Raw genomic sequence first — 20,243 nt, 5'->3', positions numbered from 1 at the left:
TTCCTAAAACTCTGAGTGGGCCCATAGTCATTGGATACATAAATTTTATTTTTCCTTACTTCTGAATGTTGTTCTAGAGGGGAACAATGCAATCATAAAGTATGTGAAATGTATAAAATATGTGACTTTGCTTTGTAAGTCTTGACAGGAAAATAAAGTACGAAGCAGCCTCTTAAAGCCTGCTCTCAGCCAGAGGGAGGACAACTCTGTACACAGAGATAATGTGTTGCCATGGCAGTGCACATGCTGGTGAAGACAAGATGTCCTTGAACTGGCAAGCTGACTGGCACTTTGGCAGAAGATTATGAAAACCTCAGTTAATTATGCTTATTTTTAAAGATTTTGCTGGTCCTGAGGTAAAGAGTATAGAGCTTTTGACTTTTTGACTATTTTTCAGAGACATGCACTCCCTTCAAAATCTGATTTCCATGTAGCCCACAGGCTACCACCTCCTACTTTGACTGCCCTGGTATTCCTATTCAACTACTTATCAACCTCACAGAGACCTCCAAACCATTGCCCTTATAGCTTGTCATCTATCACACTCTTCACTTCCCTCCTTACCTTGCATGAATTCCATGATCTAGTAGTACCCCTTGCAAAGACCCCTAACTCTCTTACCTGTCTCCTAGGCCTACATTCTTTTCTGGCAAAATTCCAACTCTAGTTAAGCCCAACTACAAATTTATTCTGAGCCTACATCCTTGTAACAAACCCTTGCTAGAGAAAATCACTCAACCTTGTTGACTGCATATTTATGAACACTAATCTCACCAATGCCAGGCACTCCTACAACAGTTCCCTGGTAGCTTTGCTTCTCCTACACTCTGACTTTCACAATAGTTCTTTCCTCAAATTTCTATTATGCTCCATAAACACACATTCTCAGCTTATGATCACACCTCATACTTCATTGAGAAAACAGTTTTATTTGCACGTAAACAACCTGATCTTTCTGCCACCAAACCCACTATCTACCTGCATCTGGACCCACATATTCTGCCTTCAATCCCATTAGAAGAAGCCTCTAAGACCCTATCTTTTATGTCTACTCAAGGAATTCCGAGCTCCATTATCCCTTCTTTACCGTAAGTTTATCACACTAATAGAGAATTCACATTAACATAGTTTAATACCACCTATCTTAAAAAAAAAAAAAATTCACCCTAGATACTTGACCCTCCCAATTTCTGCACCACCGCAGCAAAATTTCTCAAGCATACTCATGGTCTACACTTTCTCATCACCTATTCTCTCTTCAGTCCACTCCAATGTAGCTTTCACCCCCAAACAGCTCTTGTCAAGGTCATCAACAACATTCTGTTAAATCCAATTCTGCCAATTTTTTTTTTTTGGCTCCCAGAACACCATCCTGGTTCTGCTACAATTTCAGTGGCTGCTGCTCCTCTAAATGCTGACAAGTACCAGAGCTCAGTCCACCCACATCTTTTCTCCTCTCTCTTTAACCCACGTGATCTCATCTGGTTCCATAGCATTAAATGCTACCTAAATGCTGATAACTTCCATATCTAAACTTCCAGGCTCACCTCTCCCTTGGGCTCCAGATTCCATATTCCACTTAGATGTCTGCCAAACATCTCAAACCTATGATCAAAACAGCTCTTGATTCAGCTCCAAGCCCAGCTTCTCCATCTCAGTAATGTCACCACAGCACTCTTTACCCAGTTGCTAAGGCCCCAAACAGGAGGGATCCTCAACTCTTCGCTTTCCCTCACTTTACTTCCAATCCACCCACAAATCCTGTCAGCTCTCCCTTCAAAATGTATTCAGAATGTGATTACTTTTCCCCATTCCCAAGCCACCATTATTTCCGTTCAGACCACGCAACAGTCTTCTCTTTTATCTGTACATTCTTGCTTTGCACAGCTGCCTGAATGATCTTGTAAAATGTAAACACTGCAGTCCCTTTCTCAAAACTCTCTAACAGCATTCCCATCAACTAAAAATAAAAATCAGAGTTCTGATTTACTTTAACACTCAGTTCAAATATCTCATCTGTGAATGCCTCTCTGCCTCACCCCACCTCTCTCCTTTTCTACTTTTCTACCTTGTCCTTCCCACATCACACTAATTATTTGTTTCCATGTCTGCCTCCCTAACTAGAAGTGAGCTCCTTGAGGACAGGATCCACACCCTTATCATCTTGAAAGACATTGTGCCTGGCACCCCGCCTGACCCAGAGTAGGCCATCATGTTTGTTGAGTTGGGCCAGACACATGCAACGAGTGTCAACCATCAGAATTTCCTCCCAACTTAAAATGCTGCCTCATTTTTGACCTTTCAAATCCAATCTAATTTTTGCCTCCCAAATCCTAGCAAGTCGGGTTATTTCTTGGCCACTTTTCCAACTCAAGAAACCTCACCTCATGGGCTTCTTTTGCTTCTCTTCTCCCTGCGTAACCCCACTTCCCTATCCCCAGCTCTCTCATTCCCACTCCCTCAGGGTAGTTCAGATTTCTACCCTATTTGGCCAAAAAATTTCCTTAACTAAGACTCTTGACAGATTTGAGTTCTAACTTTTAAAAGGTCCATGGGGACTTGTCCAGAACTGCAGTGACACCTCAAAACCACTTAGAAATACAGCAGATAACATTTCCTACTGTTTACTTCTAAAAATCCCCTAGAAGCCCCACAAAGTTAGCAAGCATGAAATATGACTCTCCACTGGGGAGTTTCAAAAACTTCTAGGTTTCTGCCTCCGTCCTTCATTTGGGGAGTTCAGTTTCTCTTTGTGACCCCGGTACTGTACTTGGTACAGGGCCCGTGCACAACTCCAGAGCACGTCAGTCACACTGTACTCTTTGTGAATGGAGGCAGGCTACTAGGTAGCATTGATAAGCACAATGTTTGCTGAAAGAATTAATGAATGAGCCATGCCTATTTTCCAGTAGTTGTAATGAAAAATGACATCATGTATACTGAAGCACTTTTAAAACTATCAAGTACTATAGCAACATAAGGGAGTGTATTTCACATTATCTAGCCAAGGTTTGGAGTCAAAGCTGGGTTCAAATTCCAGCTCCAAGAATAACTAGCTGTGTGTCCTCAGGCAAGTTACTTAGTCTCTTGGAGATCTAGTTTCTCTGTATAATGGGGATAACAACACCCACCTGAGATCAAGTTGTTGTGAAGTCAGATTGAGCTGGCAAGTGTAAAATGCCTAGTGCAGTGAACTAGTGCATATAAAAGTTACTATTTGTAAAACAACTACTATTCTTTTCATCTTGTACATCAGATGTTTTAATCTAATCATTTGTTTAACATCAACCAATCTTGAAAATGATAGTTCTGTTTTTCTCAAATGTCATTTATTAGAAAATACAATTCCAGAGAAAGTAGGAGATCCAAGGGGGTCTGAGAAGTGGGTACAGTACACAGACCTCTTTAATTAAGGGACACAGAGGGACAAAATAAAATGAGCTACAGGCAAAAGCCAGTAACACATCTATGGTCCATTCTTCTGGAAAAATCCTAACACCCTCCCCCTTCCCCACTCCCTCAACCCCTCCCCAGAGCAGCCAGCTTCATCCTGGCATTTTTAATTTAAAAGAAAAAATTAAACTCCTTTGCTGCCCTGTGGTTTCAGTGAATGGTGCTCCTTTCTCCAGTTATGGAATGAGTTGGCAAAAAGGGGACTTTGTGATCCTTAGAGTTGGGAAGGAATATGATAGGTAAGTCCTGGTGAGGGATGGCTTTCAGAACAGCCTCAGTTTCCTTCAGCATCACGGGGCACACATCCAGACAATTCTGGGTTAAAAAAGTTAATATCAAATTCAAAGTCTCTTCCTCATTTTTCAAGGAGCACAACCCTCTGGAGTGAAGCACAAAAGACTAAATTTTACATCCATCTGGTAAGGACTAAAGATTATTGCAAGATAAGAGATCCAGGCTCTCCCTTCCAGCTCCTGAGTTCAGCTACAGGGAGTATCCCATGCTGCATTCCAGCCTCCTCATGACCAAGGGCAATTATGGGGAAAGAACAACAGCTGAGACTGAGTCCCCAGCCCCATCCCCCTTTTCTTCAGTTAGGGCATTCCTTTGGCTCCAGATTAAATAGATTTATGGCCCCACAGAATGAGGGAAATTCTTATAAAAAGGGGGGGGGGGTAAAGTTGGAAAAGAAAAAGCACAAAAGGAAGACACAGAAGGTGATAGGAAATGCTTCCCAGAAACTACCTAATGGCCAAACTAAATCTAAGGGCTGAGGTTGAGGCCACCAGAAAAAAAAAAAAAAAATGGAGCGCTCTATGGGGGAGTGCCCCCAGCGTATTCATAAGGAGCACATGGCTCCCAGAAGGGTCGAGAGAATGGAGAGGACAAGGGGTAGAAGACAGTATCCAGGGCGAGTCCTAACAAAGTAAGGGAAGATGAGAGGGAAATGCCCCCCAAAAGAGCATGGGTCCCTGAATACAGGTCCTGGCAGAACCCCATTACGGAAGGCCTTTCCTACACACATATGTATCACGTCGCTCTCCTTTGGAGGCAAAATCAGAAAGGCCCAGCTGCGCAGGCCTCAGTCCAGCACATACACCCTTCCTGTCCCTCCCCGACCTGCCTTGGAGAGGGAGGACTCTACCCAAGGACCCACTGGGCCCCTCCCCAAACAATTCCTATAGATAGAAAACAAACAAAACACACAACCAACCAACCTAGGGAAAAAGTCCAATAAGAACCTTAATCATACAAAAGGAAAGGTCCAAATATTCCTCCTCGCTTGCCTTCTGTGGCATATGTATGTCCCTTCACACGAGGCTTCCTGTCCCGTTAGGACAACATTACTATTTCATTTTTTAAAAATAAAAATAAAGTTATCCACCCACCCTCCCCCCAAAATACTACTTTGTACAACGCACCCCACACATACCCCAAACCAGGCATTGCTCCCTTGACACAAGGTAAACTTAAAATTTTGCTGCAACCTCACAGCTTTTGAGAGGCCACTCTCATCATAACCCACTCACATTCAATCTGTGGAGGAAGGGCTAGCTCAGAGCATCTTGCTCTCCCTACCTCCTGTCATGGAGGAGAGATACACCTGGACAGGTGGGGAGGCCCGCCGAGGGCCCTACCAGGAAGAGTCACTCAGGGGAGGCTCTTCTTCCCCACCACCACCCTGGGGTCCTGGGCCAAGGCTCTGATGAGCTCACAAGGTCCCCTGGCTTCGAGATCCCAGTGCGAACCAGCCAGTCTTCTCCTGAGCCAGGTCCAGCTCTCGCAGGCGGATGTGCACCTCCCCAAGGAGGACGTTCTCCCAGAATCCTTGCTCACTCAGCACGCTCAGCTGTAGCTCCCGCTGCTGCAGGTCTCCCTTGGGGATCCCATCATACACCAACTGCAAAGGTAGAGAGTGGGAAGAAAGGGAGCTGATGAGAGAGAGAACTCAAAGAATTCAAGGAATGTGGAATTACATATGGTTTAATCTAGCTGAGGCTACAACAACTTTATCTCCCCAAAACTACAAAATCTAAGGAAATATAAAAAGTGCACAGAAACGAAGGAAAGCTTTAAAGAACTCTGTTCTTTGCTGAGAGTTGAGATAGGTGACGGCTTTTTATTGGGGCCACAGCTCATTTTCAGCACAGGAACAATGGATTCCTTCTCCCCCCAGAACAGGGCCCAGGCCAGGCCACAGCTATGGAATTCCTGTCCTTACAGTTGGCAAACTTATGTAAAAAGGTCAGAGTGTAACTATTTTAGGCTTTGCAGGTCTGTTGTCTCTGTCCCAACTACTCTGCTGATGCAACATGAAAGTGGCTATAGGCAATATGTAAATAAATGGGCGTGGCTGTGTTCCAGTAAAATTTTATTTACAAACATAGACACAGTTTATGGCCCCTGCCCTGCCCCACCAACTTCCCCACACACCATCTCATTGTAGGTGGGGTTGCAGGTTTTCCGGGCCACTTTGGTTTTCCTCTTAGTGGTTTTCTGAGGGTCAGGAAGGAGATAGATCTTCACATAAGGGTCAGGGTCATTCCCATCCTGGAGCAGTTGCTACAAGGCAATGGAAACAAAAAAGATGAAGACTTATATGTGTCTCTTTACCACCATTCCTGTGATCACACCCTGATCCGGACCTCATCTCCCACACCTGGCTTCTTGTAATGCACACTTAATTGCCTGCTTCCCAGCTTACTTCATTCTGATGGAAATATCTGCCATGGTAATGTTAGATGTTCTACTGAAACATCAATGAGATTATCTATTGTATCAAGTCTTTCCGTTTTTTTTTTTTAATTAGAGAAGTTGAGGGTTAACAGAAAAATCATAGAAAATACAGAGCTCCCATATACCATCCTATTATTAACAGCTTGTATTAGTGTGGTACATTTGTTACAACTGACAAAAGAGCATTTCTATAATTGTACTACTAATGTTGTCCCATGGTTTACATTAGGGTTCACTGTGTTGTACAGTCTTGTATTTGTTGTTTTGTTTAATTTTTACTCAAGTAACATGTACAATTTAACATTTCCCCTTTTAACCACATTCATATGTATCATTCAGGGCTATTAATTATGTTCACAATGTTGTGTTACCATCACCACCATCCCATACCAAAATTTTTCCATCAACCCAAATAGAAACTCTGTACAATTTAAGCATTACTCCTACATTCCCTAGCCCTACCCCAGCCCTGGCAACCTATATTCTGTTTTCTCACTCCATGAATTTGATTATTCTAAAGAGTTCATATCAATGAGATAATATATTATTTGTTCTTTTGTATCTGGCTTATTTCATTCAACACAATGTCTTTAAGGTTCATCCCTGTTGTTGCATGTATCAGAACTTCATTCCTTTTTATGGCTGAATAATATGCCATCGTATGTATATACCACATTTTGGTTACCCATCCATCAGTTGATGGACAACTGGGTTGCTTCCATGTTTTAGCAATTGTGAATAATGCTGCTATGAACATTAGTGTGTGAATATCCGTTCAAGTCCCTGCTTTCAATTCTTTTGGGTACATACCTAGATGTAATCCTATACTTAACTTTCTGAGAAAGCACCAAACTGTCTTCCATCACCGTTTTACATTCCCTCCAACAATGAATGAGTGTTTGTATTTCTCCCCATCCTCTCCAACAAGTCCGTAATTTTTATCTCAATGTTCAAGGCCACCCATAACATGTTTGAAAGAACTAACATGTTCTCAAGCATCTTCCTGCCACAATGTTTTTGCCTATTTTATTCTTTGGTCCACTTAATCCTTCAGAGGTTGTGCCGGTTTGAGTGTATTGTGTCCCCCAAATGCCATTATCTTTGTGGTCAGACGTTTTGGTGCTGGTTAGGTTTGCTTGGGGTGTGCCCCACCCAGCTGTGGGTGATGATTTTGATGAGATGTTCCCATGGAGGCATGGCCCCGCCCATTCAGGGTGGGCCTTGATCAGTGGAGCCATATAAATGAGCTGACTCAAAGAGAGGGAACGGAGTGCAGCTGTGAGTGATGTTTTGAAGAGGAGCAAGCTTGCTAGAGAGGAGCATCCTGGGAGAAAGCCATTTTTTGAGGCCAGAGCTTTGGAGCGGACGCCGGCTGCCTTCCTAGCTAGCAGAGGTTTTCCGGACGCCATTGGCCATCCTCCGGTGAAGGTACCCGATTGCTGGTGTGTTACCTTGGATGCTTTGTGGCCTCAAGACTGTAACTGTGTAGTGAAATAAACCCCCGTTTTATAAAAGCCTATCCATCTCTGGTGTTTTGCATTCTGCAGCATTAGCAAACTAGAACAGAGGTGCAGAAACAGAGAGATTAAGTTGCCTCTCAAGGTTAGCTACTAGTAAGTGATTTACCTAGCCTGATCCTTTTAAAACTTAGATCATGCCTCCAAACCCTCCAATGGCTCCCATCTCACTCACAGTAAAAGCCAGAGTCTTTACTGTGAGACCCACTGGCTCTGGCCCCCTGTGCTCTCTCTGACCTCATCACCTGCTCACTCCTTTGTACCATCAGCTACAGCCACGCTGGCTCCTTGCAGTTCCTGATTTGCATTGGGCAGGCTCCTGCCTTGGGACTTTGGGACTTAACTGCTGCCTCCGGCTAGAAGGATCCTCCCTCCCATAACTTGCTCTGCAGAGCTCCCTCCCTCACCTCTTCCCCACCTTTGCTCAAACTTCTCATCAATGAGGAGCTTCCCTGACCACCCTATCCACAACTGCCACTTCCTTCACTCTGCCCAGCAGCCTTTCTCTGCTTTATTTCTCACCATAGGTTCTACCACCATCTAACAAGCAATATATTTTACTTATTTATTTACCCGTCTGCCTCTTCTAACTAGAATGTAAGCTCCCTGAGGGCAAGGACTGTGGTTTGTTTACTCCTCTATCCAGAGCTAATGTATCAGTGCCTGGCACACAGTAGTCACTCAAAATGAATGAACAATGGGGTGAAAGTGAAACCTAGGCCTGTCCGATTGTAAAGCTCATACTCCTCCTGCCGCGTCCCACTGCCCCAACCTCCACAAAGGGCCTTAACATGGGGTCTGACACATTGCACATATTCAATAAAGGTTCCCTTCACCTTCTACTCACAATGTTCTTAGAATCCATATCAAAAATGTAGTAATTACACACTGCTTTGATTTTGCTCAGTGATGTCATGGGCATGCCTTACCTCTAAAAGGACATAATAAGCCCCTTGGGCCTCTCCTTTCTAATAATTACCATAATAATAATTATTATCATTACCTGATATCAGGCACTGTGTAAGTGCTTTAATGCATTATCTCATTTAATTCCCTATGATCTCATAGGGGACTATCATTATCCTCATTTTAAGGAGGCTCAGAGTAATTAGGTTACTTGTCAAAGAAAACAACTAGTAAAAAGCTGTGTCCTGTACTGTGTGCTCTTACCATGGGCCTGGTATGGTAGTAGCCCCATGGAGGACACTCAGTAGATCTTTGTGGTTACTCTCATGACATGGGGACAAAAGAAGATCTGACCAGTCAGAAAAGTACCAGAAGAAGGATAAAGAGCAAATAAATGCTACCCATGCACTTACCAAGCCCCGGATATGCATCACCATTATGAAGAGTTTATTGTTTTTGTAGGAGATGGACAGCTTCACCTCCCCTCCCACTTTCTCAACAGGCCGGGGCCATGTGCCGTCTGTAGGGACAAAGGAAAGCCAGAAGGGTCACGAGGCCAGTCATGTCCCTGTCTGGGACCAGGCAGATGTTTTGGTTCTCCTTCTAACCTTCCCACCCCCACGCTTCTCTGTGTCCATCCAGGTCCAGGGATGGGGACTTTCTAATACCTTCTGAGAGATCTGCACAAGTACAGTCTGTAAATATGATTCGGAGTTGGGTTGGGATGGGTCTATCTAATTTGAGGGTATAATAAACAATTAAATATCCAGTCCCTGGGGAACCTGAGCAAGGAGCTATGGACCCTACAGCTCGAGTGGGAAACCAGATTCCCTAGCCAGTAAGAAAAGGAACAGGAGACAAGTCAAGGAAAAAGAACTAGGAAGAGGTGGAGGAAGGAGGAAAAAGTTACCCTAAGAGTGGTTCAAAGGAGTTGGCAGGAATGTCACAGAGAAGGCACCAGTACCTGAGGATTTGGAAGCTGGGCTGGTGCCGGCTGCCTTCTCATCTCGGGGCAGGGGGTGGAAAAAGGTGTACACCAAATCACACTGGAATGAAATCAGAAAACAGGATCATCTTCAATAAGACAATGGCACAATAAAAAAAGGGGAAGAGACTCTATCAGATTAAAAGAGTCTTATAAAATATAACCACCAAATGCAATGTGCAATTTTTGTTTGGATCCTAGCTCAAACCAACCAACCGTAAAAAGACATTTGGGGAAAAAGTGGGAAGTTGGAGTCGCTGCCCCCAGTTGCTGATCAGTATATGTTCCCTGCCCTATTTTATCACAAAAAGGGGAAGAAATACTGCATTGAATGATGATTCCTCTCTGCATTTTGCACTACTTTTTCTCCTGCAGTTGGCCTTTGAATGAGGATGACAATAGAAGAGATGAAGAATGAAGCTGAGACTATTTCCATGGTTTCTATGCTCCTCTATGCAGTCATATATCCTGTGTTTAATGAGCTAGACCAAGTAAACCTGTCCACAGCTCAGACACTGACAGTGGCTTTCATTAAGTCTGAAAAAGAAAATCTGGGTCTCACACAAGGAATCATTATGAAAATTTTAGAGAAAAAAAGTGTAGAAGTTAACTTCACAGTCTCTCTTTCATACAGCAGCTGATGACATAGAAGAATATATGGTTGAATGACCAGAGCCAGAATTCAAGGACCTAAATGAAAAGGCATGAGCACTTAAATTCTCAGCAAGATTCCAGATGAGATCAATGACAGAGTGAGGTTTCTGCAACAATCAAGGATATAGCTAATGCAATAAAAGAATTTCTTGATATGTGTGAATAATGTTTTCAAGAAATATCAATACCAGAGCTGCAGGGCACCTGAACACCAAAAGAAAGAATTTCTTTAGTATTCCAAAAGTTTCAGTGAAACTCTGGAAACCTATTTGAAAGGTAGAAAGGCAATAAATGTGTTCATAAGTCCCAACTAACTAATTCATCAAACCAACTTGATACTTCAGACCCTCAAAACTGTGGCTTGAAAGTTGTTTATGTTAAGAGATGTACTTCTCAGTGGCCATATCAAACTTCCTTTATCTGTAAATTTTAAAGTTTCTATAAATTATCAGTCCCTCCTGAAGGGCCAATTCCTCCTCCCTGATTCCCAGCAGACTCTGGACCATCTGCGCCTACACATCCCAGACAGCAACCAGAACAGCCAGGAAGGGAGAACACACCCACCTCTGCCACCTCGGGGGCTGCGTGGATCAAGTGCCAGATGTAGCCATTTAACTCCTCCCTCCGCCGCTCAGCCACAGCCTCTCCCCGGGAGCGGCCAATCACAAAGCGACTAGGGAAGCTGGAGTGGCAGGCAGGCAGTGGTAAGGCAGGAGGGGGAAGATAGGGAAAGAAAATGAAGAAAAAACAGGCTTTTCCAAACTGCATGTTCATTTTCAGTCACTGACCCGCATTTCCCAACGCTCACCTTTCCAGAGACCTTCCCCCGACCCCACCCCCAGCCCACTTAATTCCTCCCACAGCTCCCCAGGTCTGTGTCAGCCATGCACATGCTCAGCATCTCACATCGTATACTTCCAAGGACCCCAAACAAGAAAACTAAACTGTCAGACAGAGTTCTGTCGCTCCTTCGAGGTACGTCAGGGGCTTTGGAGCATCCCAATTTTTCTATCAGACTGTCTCCGCCCAATGTAAAAATTCATTTGTAAAATAGTTTTACTCTTTTAAAAATTAGAAATTTTGAAACATATTCAGATTCAGTCGATCCCCCTGCCTTGGAACCCCAGTTTGCTTTCCTTCTGGCAGGCAAGCGCAGGCTTATTTTCAAGGCTGGAGTAAAACATCTTGAGAGTGTCAAGAGAGCTTGGCCAGCAGGGGGCAAGCTTGTTATCAAGCTCATTACCAGGCCAAGTAAGGAAATGATCCTTTACTTTAAAAGGATCATTTCCACACTCCTGCAGTCCCGTCCACCCCCCATCCCATCTCCCTCTCCAGCAACCCTTTGTGGCAGAGAGGAAAGGGGACAGCTACCTGGGCAAGATGGAAGAAGGGAACAGCAGCCGCAGCTTATTGTGTAATTCCTGGAATTCCTCAAACGTCCGCTGGATATAAGTGGCCTCGTGCACATTCTCTCGCATCACCTTTACCACATATATCTACAAAGAATCAGACCTTACGGTATCCCTGTTAAATTCTCTGCACCCAGTGAAGGAGGCAGGTAAAGGAACAGAAGTGTGTGCAGTGGTATGCTTTCCAGAAGAGGATTAGAGTGTCTCCAATGGACATAAAGATAAAATTGAAAGCAAAGTTTTCCTGCATGTGTTACATAGGACACTTGACTTAGAATATCCATCCAATTCAGCTCCCTGATTCTAGGCAGGTCACTTGAGCAAGGGGCAGGGAAGTGGTCTGTAGTGCTTGAAGCATAGGATGCTCAGACAACTCAGTGTCCATTGCACAGGGTGTAAGGTAACAGTCAGAACCCCAGTAAGGTGGGATCAGTAGGGAGCAAGAGAAGGTCAGATCAGAGAAGACACTTACATAGCCCTTGTTGGGGTGGAAGGTCTTCTCGTGGCGGCAGAGGAAAACATCACTGATGTGGCCAGAGCTCTTGAGGGTGTATGTTCGGGGGGCAAAGGAAAGGGTCAGCCGGTCATCTGAGCCTGTAAACTTCATCTGAGCCAGATTATGGATGAAAAAATTGAGCTTCGTGGCTACACTGCCCAGGCTAGATTCAATCAACCTGTTGGCGCAAGAGGATGGGAAGGAAAGGATGTGACCATGGACCCAAGTCCCTGCTGCCTACATAGTTATCTGAAGGGATATTCCCTGACTTTTGAGATTAACACTCAGCTCAGATCAAATTGTTTTCCTCGTATAATATCTTCATAGAGGGCATAATTGGCACACCATTATCTACATGCGACTTAATCATATGAATCTTGAGATCTTAACTCTCCTCGCTGCCCACCGAAGCCAAAGATAGTCAAGCCAAGATAGGAAGGAATCAGGGAACCTACTGTGGGGTTACCATATAAACGTCTAAATGTTGATAAAACTGAATTCCAAGGTTCCTTACAATGGAATCTCACCACTTACTAGTCAATTTAGAGATTTCAGTTCAAAAGGAGAGTTTCGGTGTTAGATGCAACAGAAAAAATTTAGTTTGCTAAGTCCCAAAAAGAGTGCAGAATGAAATGAGCCACTGTGTACATGGACAAAATTGTAGGCATTAGTATACAGATACTTCCCTGCTTTCATATATAGTGTTCCTAAAAACTTTATCAAATATAAGAAAACTGAACCATGGACTTCCATGTTTCAACAAGGGGGTTGGGTCTGATCCCAGAGAGCTAAAAATGATCCAAAATCAATATTCTTGGCTTTTTAGCCACAGACTGGGACCTGTTGAGAATACAAGAGTCAGACTGTAATACCTCTATGTACAAAGGTTAGCACCCAAATGCAGACAGGCAACTGGGGCTGAGAAAGCTAAAGTGATTTACCTAAGTCAGAGGCAAAGTTGGGACAACAGATCCATGTTGTCAACTCTAGGCTATACCATTTGAGCTAAGCTTTCCCCATTTCCCTAGCCCGACTCCTTCCAATCAGGTAGACTGGCAATTATTCAGGTGAGCAGCTCTCTGTTTTGCACAGGACATTACCTAGTGAAGTAGGTGGTGGCATTGGCTTCTGTGTCCTGAGGTCTCAAAGCATCATACACATACTTGAGGTCTTCCAGGTCTGAGAGCTCGGGGATCCCACAGGACAACATCTAGGAGGAGAGGGAAGGAGAAGAGATGGTGGCTGTAACAACAGGAAATTCTTGCTTCTTCCCTACCGTAAGGCAAGATTTTTCTATAGCTAGGCTCCCTAACCCTTCTAGAGGGTAGTAGATGGATGCTATGGGCAGCAGCTAGAGAGCCACAAGGGTTAAGGGGCTGGAGCAAGGAGTAAGACAGTGTATTGACACCACTGTCCTCAGGTAGCCTGGGTCCCTGCCTTTATCTGGGGCTGGCAGGTGTTCAGTTGGGGCTCAGAGAACTGGGGCTCAAATCCTTTGAAGCACAGCAAGGGAGTCTTAAGGATGGTAACACATGGTTAAAGAGGAGGGGTTCAGAAAAGGATGGAGCTCCTCACCAGGCCCAGAAGGTTGAGGAAGAGGTGGGTGTGCTTGCGAATGAGGTTGTAGGCTTGGCAGCATAGGTCAACAAAATCATGGAAGCGGCTGGAAGGCTTGTCACCCCCGTTGATGACATATGCCATATCCGAGGTGAAGACAAAGGGGGCACGGTCCCTGGGCCAAGGGGGACATACAGGTAGAAGGTCAACATGGGGGAGAAAACCTACCTCGTGGACTGTATCAGGGGATGGTTTCCTCATCCCTCATCCCTTGAATGAACTTGGATAGATGGGGCTTTCTCCAACTTTTTTCTTTTCTTTTTTTTTTTTTCAATTCCCTACCTCAACCTTTAAAAATCCCCAGAGACAGATATTTACATTCTTCATTGGTCCCTTATCTGTGAGCTATCAATATTTTTCCTGGATATCTAATTGTATTCCTTTTTGTTACAGTTTGGGCTCATTTCCCTGTGATTAGTCCTTAGCAGAGAGGAAGAATAGCTGGTCCCCACCTTCTCTGCCTGACCCTTCAAGGACGTGATCTCATATCAGTCTTCTTTTCTCCAAAGCTACTCAGCCCAGCGACCATGCTCTGAGATCCAGCCCTTCCAGCATGGGCTTGAGTTCCAGCTCTGAACCACTTCTGTTGACCTCCCTGCCCCTGCACACACTCCGCACACATCCTGACTTCAGAAGACAACTCACCTCTTGATGTTGCCAAACATCTGGGCATGGCCCAGGAAGCGGCCAAAATCTATATGGAACATGTGGCCGGTGGTCTTCAGCATGATGTTGTCATTGTGTCGGTCACAGATGCCCAAGACATACGTGGCTACACAGCAGCCAGCACAGGAGTAGATGAAATTCTCCACAGCCTCGGAGGAGAGGACACAAAGTTGGCTTGGAGGGGCTCCAGGAGCCATCAACAGACTGGATTCAGTCAGCCCTGGTCTCTCTCTCCTCTGAGCCCCAACAGCACCTCCCATCTGCCTGTTCGGCATTCATCTCGTACTAACGTACACACTTAAACACGTAAAAATGTCTACCATAGCTCATGGAGTATAAGGAGAGGGAAGGCACATAGTATATCTCTAACACTTTATCCGAATCAATTTATCTCTTTTGCTTCCTTTCTCCTAGGAAGACTGATTGGAAAGACAGTGGACTGATCCGGGAACCCCAACTTGACCACCCAGATTGAGGAGACAGTGTCAGATGAGAACATTCCTAGCTAGGACTAGAGGAGAACAACATTCCCAACTGGTCATGATGAGCTAATTCAAGACTGCAACTGAGGCAGCAGACTTAAGGTTCCTTTCCTGGCCTTGCTTAGAATTCTCCTGTCCTTCCTGCCCCAAATAAAACTCCCATTCCAAGATTTCTTGGTAACAATTAAGTGATTCTCTAATTAAAGTCATTTCATTCCAAAGAAGAGCTGAAACAGCTCAACACTTCCAGGGAGTGTTTTGTACTTGAAAAGCAGACATCTCCAGTTGGTAAAGTGATAGATCTATTTTTGGGTTTAAAGCTGGGGGTTGGGAGGGGGGAGATGGGAACCTACCTTATCTAGTCTGGTCACCATCTGTCTCCTTATCTGTCTTTCCAGAAGGTAACAATACATGGAATCAGTACCAGATGCACCTTCCACTCTATAAATCCTCTTTAGGAGGGTTATAGAATTCCCATGAACTCAAGAAAGACTCCCAGGCAGAGAGCAGTGTACAAGATAGGGAAGGAAAGAAAGCGTCCCAGAGGTAGAATGCCATCCCTCGCTTTCTGCAAATTTCCGCCTCTTCTTCAAGGACCCTCCTTGAGTCCCACATCTTTCCCAACCTTCCCAGCTTACTCTGACTGCCTCCCCCTTTGATCCAACCCTACAGATCCAACACCACCACCCACCCCCTCAGAGCTTAGTCTATACTCCCTCAGGGATTAGGGACCTCATCTCCACAGTAGCCTATACCCCCCACCTCACCCCAGGGCTTCTTGGCTGTTCCACCAGGCCTATTTAAAAGCTCAACTACATACAGAAGTCCCCCAGCTATTTGTCGAATTACAACTGGATGACTAATCCCCAGGAAACTAAGAATAGAAAGTCTATAAAGAAATCACAGAATTCATCTTCTGAAAGAAAAAAACTATTTCTATGAAAGGGAAATATATGAATGAAAAGAAACTGCTCAATAAGGAAAACAACCCATCAACTCGCAGTCCTGACCTTCCTCTCCATCAAATCGTTTTCCTGTCACAGATAGTCTTTCTACCTCAAATGGACCTATTTTAGCTCACAAAATAGCTATATGTCTGTTGGTAAAAGACTAAACTCTTGTCACCTTACTAAGTTATGCAGAGTGTTAGTTGCTACTTACAAGAAGTCTCATTGAATAAAGGGACACTATCCTGATTTAAGTGATTCACCACTTGTAGGATATGGGGTAATGACTTTGCTGAGTAGGTATCCAAGAGAAAAATATCTCTAGTTCTTTTCTCTGGAAGTCAACATAAGGAGTTACCAGCATTTTTCCAGTAGAAAGGCTAGAAAGGCAGAGAAGCTATCTGAGAAACTGACATTAAACATTTATACTGTGAGAGGTGGCAGAGACCTTGGAAAATGTCCAATCCTTTCATCTCACAAAGAATGGAACTGGGACTCAAAGAAGTTCACTGATTTGCTGCAAATCCCAGCAGGCAGATAATTCCAAGTCCAGGACTAGAATCCAGATCTACTAATTCTTTCTACTATCCTCTGTTTTCACCTAAGGATGAGGCTGAGAGTGAGAGTGTTGTAAGCGTGTTCTTTGTGCCTCGGTGTGTATCTATAACCTCTCTCCACAAAGACCCTCCAACCGTGGAGGAGTAATATTCATTCCTTCCTCTCCCCCACCCCTTATACTATTTATATGTAAATGTATTTTTTAGGTATTAAACACCCACCAGGAAGAGTCACTATGCTAGGTGACGGATGCTTACTCGCTACCAACATAGTAAGAGTCAGAATAAATGTTAGAGAAGTATGTACAATAAGAACACACACAGAGAGAAACTAGCTCTGCCCTGGGGTATCAAAGAAGAGAGTGGTTTGGGGGGGGTGGGGAAGGTAGCATTCCAGACATTCCAGGCAAAGGGAACACCATCATCTGAAGGAATCAAGAAAAATGCAAGTGGTCTTCTAAACCAGAGTGTCAGCAAAAGATGAGAGGGTGCAGTGGATGAGACTGCAGGGGTAGGCAGGGCTGGATTACAAAAGGCTTTGTGCAGTGCTATGGAGGTTGGACCTATCTTTTAGTATCAGGGAGCCTTTGAAGAACTTAAGAGCAAAGGAGTGACATGGGCAGGTTTGCATTTCCTACAATACCTCTGGAAACCAAGCAGAGGATGGAGTGGAAGGAGAGGAGGTCATTCCAGTGGTTCCAGGGCCAGAAAGCAAATGAAAGCCATAGTAAGGAAATGGAAAGAAGAGGAAACATTTGAGAGGCATTTGGGAAGAAGAATCAACAGGGCTTGGTATGGCAGGAATGAGGCAAAAGGAAGCATCAAGGATACTCATGGGTTTCTGGCTTGGGTGACTGCAGGGAAAGAGTCATACCATTTAATAATAGGAAACACACAAAAAGCAGTTTTCAGAGACACATGAAGCCCAATTTTTCCTACACTGAGTTTGAGGTTTTGATGAAACTCAAGTGGATATGTCCAGCAAGCAGGTGGCTATAGAGTATAAAGTTCGAGGGAGGGAAGTGAGTTGGACGGATGGCTTTGGAAGTCATCAGCATATGGGTGGTAGTTAAAATAATATGAGAAGATGAGCTGGCACAAGAAGAGTACAAAGAGAGAGAACAGGCTAGGAATTAAACCCTGGGAAAAACAAACATTTAAGGCCATTAAGACCATCTAACTACATGGTCACTAAACAACATCTGATTATAATTTCGCTTCCCATGTAGGTTTTCCTCAGGGATAAAATGCACTGATCAACATAAATTAGCATGTGGATCACTTTGGGAGTTAAACTGATATAAATTAGCATTCTGGCTTACAGCCAGTCTCTTATGAGTTTGGTTATTGTGACTTGTTACCCCTCTCCTAAACCTAATTATTCCAAAGACTGGACCTGTGAAGCCAATAACTAGCTATGGACCACAAGAGGCCACTGTGGTCCTACTACCCAATAAAGCTCACCTAGAGAACCAGCCAGCCCCCTTTCCTATCATCTCCATCTTATATCTAACTTCAATCTTGGCTTTGAGCTATAGCCTTGCTATAAATCAGCTCCCTAACTAGAAACAACTGAGTGAATCTCAGTTCACAACTATGAAAAGGGGGGTTGGATTATAAGTGACTTCTAAAGTCTCTTCCAGTCAACTCTTTTTTTCCTAAAGCAGTTTTATTGAGATATATTAACATACCATACAATCCATCCAAACTGTATAATCAGTGGCTTTTAGCATAAACACAGAGTTGTGCATTCTTGACCACAATCAATTTTAGAACATTTTTCATTACTCCAAAAAGAAAAACCCCATGCCCCTTAGCAGTCACCTCTCAATCCCTCTACCCAACCAACTCTTGTTCTACAAAGTTCCACTGAAACCCTCTGAGAGCACAGGAGGAATTGAACAGGATTGGCAATTAGGAGGACTGCAGGCAAGTCCTCAAAAGCTGACGCCTCTCCTCCAAAACTCTGTCTGCCAGCGTAACTCCATGAAAGTTTCCCAGTCTGATACTGGGAATTTACTCAGTCGGCTTAGAACAGTCATTTAACCCACCACTCAGCCAAGAGAGTGTTTCCTTCCTCCCAATGAGGCTAAGCTGCCTTCTCTGTGCGTGCCCAGATCTTGTGACACAGCTCAGTGCCAGAGACAGGCACACCCCAGCCTGGGCCTCCAATCCTACCTTCTCATATTCGTCTTCTCCAGGGTTGTGTTTCTGCAGCCAGTCGGCCAGAGGCCGGTCCTTGAAGGAGCCGGTCACCCCATGTTCCACCTGGATCTTGCGCAGGGTTTCTGCATTGGGGATCATCTCTACCATCCCTGTGAGAGGAAGGAGCCGAGCAAATGGGACTGCAGGGAGGTCACTGCAAGAGCTTTGCTAGATGCTTCCCTATCAGTCTAGCACTAGGGCAGTTGGGCAAAGTCTGGTCATTCCCCACATCTTGTATTCCATACTGTGACATTTTGGTTTCCCTAGTTCATAGCTGCTGCTCCTTTTTTACTTTTAACTTTTACTATGGACAATTTCAAATATATTTAAGCAGAGAGAGAATGGTACTATGAATTCACAGATAACTGTCATTCAGCTTCAAAAATATGTCAACATTTTGCTAATCTTGTTTCATCTATTTCACTCACCCAACAACTCCTGCTTTTTTTCCCCCTGGATGGAGTACTTTAAGGCAAATCCCAGATACATCATTTCACTTATAAATATTTCAGGAATATAACAATAGAAAATAACCACCATGCCTTCGTCACATCCAAAAAATTAACAATCTTTCCTTAATATAATCCCATATCCAGTTTATATTCAAATTCCCCAATTTTCTCAAAAAAAAATTTTTAAAGTTGGTTTGTTTGAATCAGGATACAAACAAAGTCTGCACAATGGGTGGTGTTGTCTCCAAGTTTGTTTTGTTTTATTATCTAACAGTCTCTCTCCCCCGCCTTCTTTTTTTAAATGCTATCAAACATCATCTAAGGAAATAATCGTCCTCATTTCATCTTCCTGGATAAATACCCAGTTAACATTGGGGAATGGACAGAGGAATTAAGCCTATTCACACCCCCCTCCCTCCCGACTGACCTCTCCCCCGGCCAGTGGAGAAGCAGCGGAAAATGACCATGCGCATGTCCAGCCCCTCCTGGACCCAGATCTTGCTCATGATGCGGATCATCTGCAGGGTTAGCATGTCCTGGCGAAGGTCGTCCCCACACTGGGTGGAAGAAGAGAGTGGCATATGAGCTGGACGCTCCAGAGCCCATCTCCACCAGGTAGGCTCCCCGGGCCCAAACTACAGTGACAGGGAGGGACTGCCCTGCGTGCCCAGGTGCACCTCTGACCTGTCACTCAGCTCACACCAGGCCCAAGAACCAGAGATGGTTCAATGACCTTCAGTGCCCCTGTGGCCTTCTGGTCCATCCCTCTATCTGAATTGGATTCAGGTCCACTTCCTCACGAAGCTGGCCCTCATCATCAAACCTTTTGCCTCTTGAATTTCAATACTGTGGATTTGGAACTTATACACAGCAAACACATTGTAACTTACTAGGTCATGTATGTGACTTTTATCTTCCCCACTAGATTATATTCTCTGAGACAATAATTTACTTCCCAGAATCACAGATATATCAAGTTAGAAGGAAGCTTAGTGCTCATCTACTCCAACGCACATCTGATATATTAATTTACTTTTCAACAGCCTCTGGTTGAATACTTTCAGAAACAAGCAGATCACCACCTTATCCTTCCATTGTTGGGGCCTCTCTGCCTCCTAGAGAGCACTTCTGAGTATCGAGCAGTCAGCGGCTTCCCTACAC

The 20,243-nt window shown here is 44.3% G+C and overlaps 1 protein-coding gene and 1 pseudogene across 6 annotated transcripts in view; one reads left to right on the top strand and one right to left on the bottom strand.

Annotated features, from left to right (window-relative positions):
- The window catches only part of PIK3C2B (phosphatidylinositol-4-phosphate 3-kinase catalytic subunit type 2 beta), a 97,756-nt gene that overhangs the window by 22,958 nt on the left and 54,555 nt on the right, over positions 1–20,243 (bottom strand). For 5 of the 6 annotated variants that reach the window (XM_037824970.1, XM_037824969.1, XM_037824971.1 and 2 more), the window contains 12 exons: positions 19,510–19,639; positions 18,604–18,740; positions 14,419–14,588; positions 13,732–13,888; positions 13,257–13,366; positions 12,133–12,334; positions 11,623–11,747; positions 10,816–10,933; positions 9,577–9,658; positions 9,026–9,132; positions 5,887–6,015; positions 3,308–5,353 (listed from right to left, as the gene is read on the bottom strand). In XM_037824970.1, the coding sequence (XP_037680898.1) occupies positions 5,165–5,353; positions 5,887–6,015; positions 9,026–9,132; positions 9,577–9,658; positions 10,816–10,933; positions 11,623–11,747; positions 12,133–12,334; positions 13,257–13,366; positions 13,732–13,888; positions 14,419–14,588; positions 18,604–18,740; positions 19,510–19,639 (1,656 nt within the window). In that variant the 3' untranslated portion in view covers positions 3,308–5,164. Of the gene's footprint in view, positions 1–3,307; positions 5,354–5,886; positions 6,016–9,025; positions 9,133–9,576; positions 9,659–10,815; positions 10,934–11,622; positions 11,748–12,132; positions 12,335–13,256; positions 13,367–13,731; positions 13,889–14,418; positions 14,589–18,603; positions 18,741–19,509; positions 19,640–20,243 lie in introns of those variants that run through there. The other variant, XM_037824972.1, reaches the window with a different exon arrangement.
- Positions 9,984–11,060, top strand: LOC119526105 (annotated as a pseudogene).

This window comes from Choloepus didactylus, chromosome 2 (assembly GCF_015220235.1).
Source record: "Choloepus didactylus isolate mChoDid1 chromosome 2, mChoDid1.pri, whole genome shotgun sequence".
Taxonomy (NCBI): Eukaryota; Metazoa; Chordata; class Mammalia; order Pilosa; family Megalonychidae; genus Choloepus; species Choloepus didactylus.
The sequence above is the reverse complement of the archived record's forward strand: the minus strand, read 5'-3'. Positions and strand labels throughout refer to the sequence as shown.